Below are 6,731 nucleotides of genomic sequence, written 5' to 3'. Positions count from 1 at the left end.
CCCTGCCGGCTATCGCCCGTTTGCTGCTTCAAAGAGGCGAGCACCACCACAAGCTAGCAAGACCACCATCTCCAACAGTGCGATAAGAGGAATGATTTCGGGTTTTCCATTTCGTCATTAATAAAGTCCATCATGCCAATTCCTAAATCACAGCAATTCCGTTCCTCTTCCCTTCGCCAGAAGCAATGGTGCCCGAGCGTGCCGTCCCTGCTGAACAGTGGCTTGCTCTAGACTGCAGCTTTCTCACGCCGTGCGCCAGGGCTGAAGCGAAGGTCCCCAATCACAGTTCCGCGCTCGACTCTGAGGTTGCAGCAAACAATGTGCTGACTGCGCCCGCAACAAAGACAATATCGGATGCGGGGTAGATATCGCTGCTTTGTTGGGGGAATGAGACCGCCGAGCTGGGGAAAAGCTGTATAAGAAGGGAATGCGCGTTTGTCCTCTTCCGTCAGCTTGCTTCCAGCAGGTTTACTTCTAATTTGAGACAGAAAGAAGAGACAAGAGCATGGCGAAACAGGTGACTGACGAGCGTCCAGCGCCAGTGGCGGTGGACCGATCCTGCGATGTCAAGGACCCTATAGAGCCCGCCACCGTGGAGCACTTCGATGAGGCCGACGAGCCTAAGCTGTCCAAGCCGGCGACGGAGTTTGACGTCCTTACGCACACGATCCATCTTCAAGATGATCCTACGCTGCCTGCTGTTACATTCCGCTCCATGCTGATTGGTATGTAGCCCCCTCCTCTTTCATATGAGCCCTACCTAGAGAATGACTAACACGCCTACAGGCCTTGGCCTCTCCGTCTTCGGTGGCGTGCTCTCGGGTATCTTCTACTTCAAGCCACAGTCTGTGACCATCCCGGCCGTCTTCATAGCCGTTGTTGCTTTCCTCCTCGGCGAGGCCATGTCGCGCCTAATCCCCCGTCGCGACGGGTGGCTCGGCCGTCTCCTCAACCCCGGGCCCTTTAACGTCAAGGAGCACCTGGCTGTGACCATCATGGCCAACGCGGCGAGCACATCTGCGCTCGGGCTGCAGATCGTGGCCACGGAGCGCCTCTACTATGACCGGCGCAGCAACGGCGCCCTGACCTTCTTCATGCTCATCTCCTCACAGTGCCTCGGCTACGGCATGGCTGGCATGATGCGCCGCACCATGGTCTACCCGGCTGCCATGCTCTGGCCCGCCAACTTGCCCATCAACGCCATGCTGGAGCGTCTGCACTCGCGCGCGCCTAGCAACCGTAAGCCCTTTCGCGTCTTCCTCTACGTCTTTGTCGGCATCTTCTTCTGGGAGATTATTCCCCAATGGATCTGCCCGCTGCTCACGGGCGTCAGCATCTTTTGTCTCGCGAATCGGACGAGTCCCATGTTCACCAACATCTTTGGCGGCGCCGAGGGTAATGAGGGACTTGGACTCTTCTCCCTCTGCTTCGACTGGCAGTACATCTCGGGCGGCACTTCCCCGCTGTACTTTCCCGTTAGCAGCCTCATCAGCCAGGGCATTGGCATCGCCGGCTGTATTATCCTCTTCACCGGCGTCTACTATAGCAACATATGGGACGCCAAAAAGTACCCCTTCCTATCACAGGTCATCTTCTCCGACACATCTACCGCCGGCAATGCTGTGCAGTGGAATCAGACGGCTGCCATTGGACCTGACGGCCGCGTCAATATGACGGCGGTCGACGAGCTCGGCCTTCCTAACTTTGCCGCCAGCAACGTCCTTAACATTCTGCTGACCAACATGTGCATCGCTGCCGCCATCACCCACCTGATTCTTTGGTACCCGACCGAGCTCAAGGCCGCCGTTAGCTTCCTGAGCCCACGTCGCATCCTTGCCAAGGTCAAGTCTGCAACCAGCCGTCTGGGCATTTCCTCTCGCACCCGCGCTACAGCCAGTCCTGAAGCCACCGGCAGTAACCAAGCAGAAGCACACTACGACCCTCACTACCTCTTGATGCAAAGCTACAAGGACTGTCCCGACTGGTGGTATGCCATCGTTCTCGTCCTCTCCGCCGCCGTGGCCCTTGTCGTCATCTACAAGAGCAACAGCACTCTCCCGTGGTGGGGGCTTCTCGTCGCCTGCCTCGTCGGCTACTGCCATCTACTCGTCTTTGGCTCGATGCAGGGCATTACGGGTGTCAACTTCACCATCCAGTCCATCATCCAGATGATTGGCGGCTACATGCGGCCGGGTTTCCCTGTCGCCAACATGTACTTTTCGCTCTATAGCTACAACACGCTACTCCAGGGCACTCTTCTTGCCAAGGATCTCAAGCTCGCGCAGTACGGTCACCTCGCACCGCGCACCACCTTTGCCATGCAGATGATTGGCACAGTCGTCGGCGCCGGCTTCAATTACCTCATGGCCAACAGCATCATCGACAACCAGGCTGACATCCTGCGCAGCGTTCAGGGCACCAACATCTGGTCCGGCGCCGTCACGCAGCAGTTCAACGCGCAAGCCGTCACGTTTGGCGGCTTCCCGCACGAGCTCTTTGACGTCGGCAGCCGGTACCAGTGGGTGCCTCTCGCGACCCTGATTGGCTTCTTCGTGCCGCTTCCTTTTTGGTATGCGCACCGCCGCTGGCCACGCCTCGGCTTTGATCTCATCAACACGCCTGTCATCATGTTCTACCTCTGCTACCTCAACCTTGGCATCAACTCGTCCGTCATGACCTTTTTCATGGCCGGCTTTTTCGCTCAGTGGTACCTGCGCCGGAACCACCCAAACATCTTCGTCAAGTACAACTACCTGGTTTCGGCGGCGCTGGATGGTGGCACGTCGGTCATGGTCTTTATCCTGTCATTTGCTGTGCTGGGGGCGGCCAAGGCAGCCATAGCCTTCCGTGAGTACATGTTCCATTTCCGAAGCACGCTAATGTTGAACTCTGCTAACTGAGATAAATAGCCAAGTACTGGGGAAACCCCGCCGACGGGCATATCGATTATTGCTACAAGTCTCCCTCAGAATAAACCTCTCCCGCCCTCTTGGACACCTGATTGGATCCGTAGAACTGACTGGCGCCAGTACTGTCTTCAGTGAGACAGCGACGAGTTTTTTGGAATTTTTTATCTGTTAGCGTGCTAGCTCGTACTATGTTGCTTTTGACGAAAGGTGATGGATTATTTGCGCGCTCGGTATTTATGCATGCGAATTGTAGCTTCACTGATACGCCGCCGGTGGAAGATTAATGCGAGATCATCATCAATTCAAGTAAATATACAAAGATCTTCAGCGTCTATCAAAAGGCACCTCGTAGCCATCAAGTGTTTGCCAGCATGTCCATCGCGGCGCACCCGGCCACTACCCGGTGTGAGTAGAAGCCTCGCACGTAACCCGCACTTCGACGAAACCAGAGTCATTGCAGCGGTAGTGCTTGCGCTTCCCGTCTTCGCAGCGGTAACAAACCAAAGTTTCGCATTCGTTAAAAACCGTTCCCTGGTCCGCACAATAATCGCAGTCGAGCCAACCGCGACAGCAACCGTCCGTGGTGCATGGCTCCGTCTTTACGTACTCGGCCGGTGGTCCGTGTTTAGGCTCGCCGCATATTCTGCAGGCCATGCTGAGTAATATCTGCGTATTCGTGTTAGTCTCCTGAAATACATGTGGGAAGAAGGGTTTCATGCCTTGTATTTTGTGGAAAAAGTGAGAGGTTGATGAGGAGGGAGGATGATGGGTAGCTGCTGCTGCTGCTGCTGCTGTTTCTCGAAGCTGAGAACAGGGCAGATCGTCCGGGTATTTATACCAGTGGCATTCCGTAAGGAATACTCACACAAAGAATACATAAATGCTCATGCGAGAGGTCGTGCTCCGTGAGCGAACCCGTCCTCAGCGGCTGTGCTGTTGGCTTGTTCAGCACAAGCCCACCCAGGCTTCCACTTGTGCGCCTCCCATTCCGTGTCTGCTTTTGCTTTTTAGACAAGATAACGGACGTAATCATGGCAGGTGGACGGAGAATGGGTGTCAGTGCCAGGTTATATGGAATACCTTTTGGCCCGTGCATCGGGAAGTGTTGACAACGCAACAACGCGTGAGTGGTTGTGCTGGTAACTGTCCCTTGCATTTTTAGGATGCTACAGTACTACACACAGACAGTGCAGGTCACGAGCGGTCAGACAGATGTAGATGGAGCATGACAAGTATTGCAGGCTGCGACCGCGGCCTCGATGACGAGGTACTTTGACCAGGTGCCTTTACTTGGTATCACAATAGGGTAGGTAGATAGATACCTGGCAAGAAGTCTTGGTCCGTCCCGTGTCTCAGCGTGTCAGCGTGGGCAAGGTTTATGATCCACTGTAACTAACTAGTGGACCAGACATTATTCTTAGCAACTAGCAGGTAGCTACAGTATGTAGTACATACATACATATGTAGAAGTTTGGGTAGTTTGGCCCCCACGGCTGCTCCCGCAGACCCCGTCCAACCACCTTGCCCAAGTAGGCAACCTCAGTGCTTGCTATCCACCAGTCCAGAACAGACCACTTCTTATCAATACGCTCGAGTTCCCAACGCTGACACTTACGGACGGCACGAGACCGCGGCGGATCGGGTTTCCGAGCCGCTCCATACATAAAGCGGAGTGTCCTCTGTATTTTCGAGTATTTTTTTTCTTGGAAGCGCGGATGGCGCTTGGCGCTGATGATTCCGCCATGGACGAGCCGCTGGTCCCAAACTCGGGCGATTCCGCCATTTTCCCGTCCCCCAAATACCTTGCAGAGCGAGATGCCCACCACGTCCACGTGTTATCCTGCGGATGAAGTCTTGTCTGTGAACATGGACACCAGGACCTGCCAAGCTGTCGTCTCTTCCAACCAAGCTCAAAGTGCGACCGGCTGTGGCAGGCAAACCCCCCGGGCGCCGCGCTGGAGAAAACAAAGAGTGACGGAGCGGACACACGGAGGGGTCTCCTTATGAAGTAGTTTGGAGGAAGACAACAGACTACCTAATGTTTTGTGCCTTCCTTTATATTTTTATTTTTATGAAATTTTTTTATTTTTTGAAAACTAAGGTGTAATTCTTTGCAAAGCGTTTACCCATCTTTAACTAGTAATAACCGAATAGTTGTGGGCCAAGGGAAGCGATGCACATGTCGTGCGAGTCTTATCTATGTACAGTACATACATACCTAGTTACCGGCTTTGAGTGTCATTAGCGCTGCTACGGCATTGTTTGTTACAGCCCATGTACACACCTACATAATTCTTTCTGGCAGTTGGAGGCTCTGGCATTGTCCCAAAGCATTCGTAATCCACCGCTTGCACACAGCTCGAGGTCGAGGTTTTTTTTTTCTCTCTCAGCGGCACTGACTGCATTCGCAACGGCCCTTTCATTCATGCCATGTTCGGGTTAAATTTGGCACATGATCCTTGCTTCCTCGCTCGTCCGAACGCATCCCTTTGGATGGCCAAAGGCTCCGCGACGGTCACTTACGAGGATGATGAGTAGTAACAGCATAAACTGTTCAAGGTGCCTAGGTCTTGGTGGTATTTCCTAGCACATTAATGTACCGTTTCCGTCTATAAATACTAACTAATGTGTATGCGAACATTTAGGTAATAATCCCTGTATTCCTGTACTGACGACGCCCTGGTTAGTGAATACCCTCTGGTGCCTTTGGACATGGAAAGGGATTATCGGCGTTTCCTCATGTCAACGCCACGCACTCATTGCCTGACCCCCGATCGGCATATTCTTCGGCACTGGGGCCTATTTCAAGCTGTTGGTCTCGATCCAGATCTTGTCAAGGAGGGGCATGGGGGTGTGCGAATAGCCCCGCCGAGTTGAGGAGCCGGTAGTCAGAATCATCAGGGTGGTGACAGTAACTATACTAGTTATGTATGCACCTAGGGGGATCGAGGAACAGCACTCTGCACACAGGGTGCAGGACCACCATGTCGCGGCGGGAACCATAAACAGCCACACATATAAACACTTGAAAAAAATTAAGAGTATTAAATAAAAAAAGAAATTAAATACAAGGCTTTCTTTAAATTAAATTAAATTAATTACTATATAGAGACTTATTATATTTATTGTAGAATTTATTAATAGGAGACTATAATTTTATACAAGATTTTAATAGCCTTACTTTTATACGTATTTTATATGTGTTGTATGTGTTATCTGTGTTATATGTTTAAATGTGTTGTATGTGTTGTATGTGTTGTATGTGTTGTATGTGTTGTATGTGTTATATGTGTTATATGTGTTATATGTGTTAAATGTGTTATATGTGTAGCCGTACATACTTCAGACGGCGACATGGTACAGCACCCAGTGTTCTACTGGATGCGCGCACGTGTATTACTAGCAGGCTTCATGTATCTGGCCAGCATTCGCACTTTCCCATGGGCGACAGCTCCTCTTTGATGGGGTAATTCGTCCATGCAAGGGGCTCGGAGCACAGACAACGTAGCATGGGACCTCCGTTGCGGCGATTCCGTACCTCATCGCAACGATGACGGAGGGAGGGTTTGCCTTCAAATTCGCCACCATTGCTTGCCTCGTGCTGCGCCATCTACTTTTGGTATGGCAGTAGGGTCTTGGGCTGCAGGCTCAGGAAGTAAGCAAGTTGAACGGCTCAGCTTGCTTGCAGGGCGGGCTGCCATGCCTAGGGGGACGCGAACTGAACTGAAGGGCAACCATCTCATTTCCACAGTATTCGTTTCTGCTTTGACTCTATTCTACGTGTTCACCCTATCAATATAGTAGCATTCATGGAATCTAGAA

General features: G+C 52.3%; 1 protein-coding gene across 1 annotated transcript; it reads left to right on the top strand.

Annotated features, from left to right (window-relative positions):
- Positions 1-505: 505 nt before the first annotated feature.
- ISF_00485 (oligopeptide transporter) lies at positions 506-2,974 on the top strand (the record flags this gene model as incomplete). The annotated part of the gene is made up of 3 exons (XM_018844092.1): positions 506-725; positions 787-2,847; positions 2,910-2,974. The coding sequence occupies 3 exons, from the start codon at positions 506-508 to the stop codon at positions 2,972-2,974; spliced, it is 2,346 nt and encodes a 781-aa protein (XP_018708542.1).
- Positions 2,975-6,731: the final 3,757 nt, after the last annotated feature.

This window comes from Cordyceps fumosorosea, assembly GCF_001636725.1.
Source record: "Cordyceps fumosorosea ARSEF 2679 chromosome Unknown scaffold_1, whole genome shotgun sequence".
Taxonomy (NCBI): Eukaryota; Fungi; Ascomycota; class Sordariomycetes; order Hypocreales; family Cordycipitaceae; genus Cordyceps; species Cordyceps fumosorosea.
The sequence above is the reverse complement of the archived record's forward strand: the minus strand, read 5'-3'. Positions and strand labels throughout refer to the sequence as shown.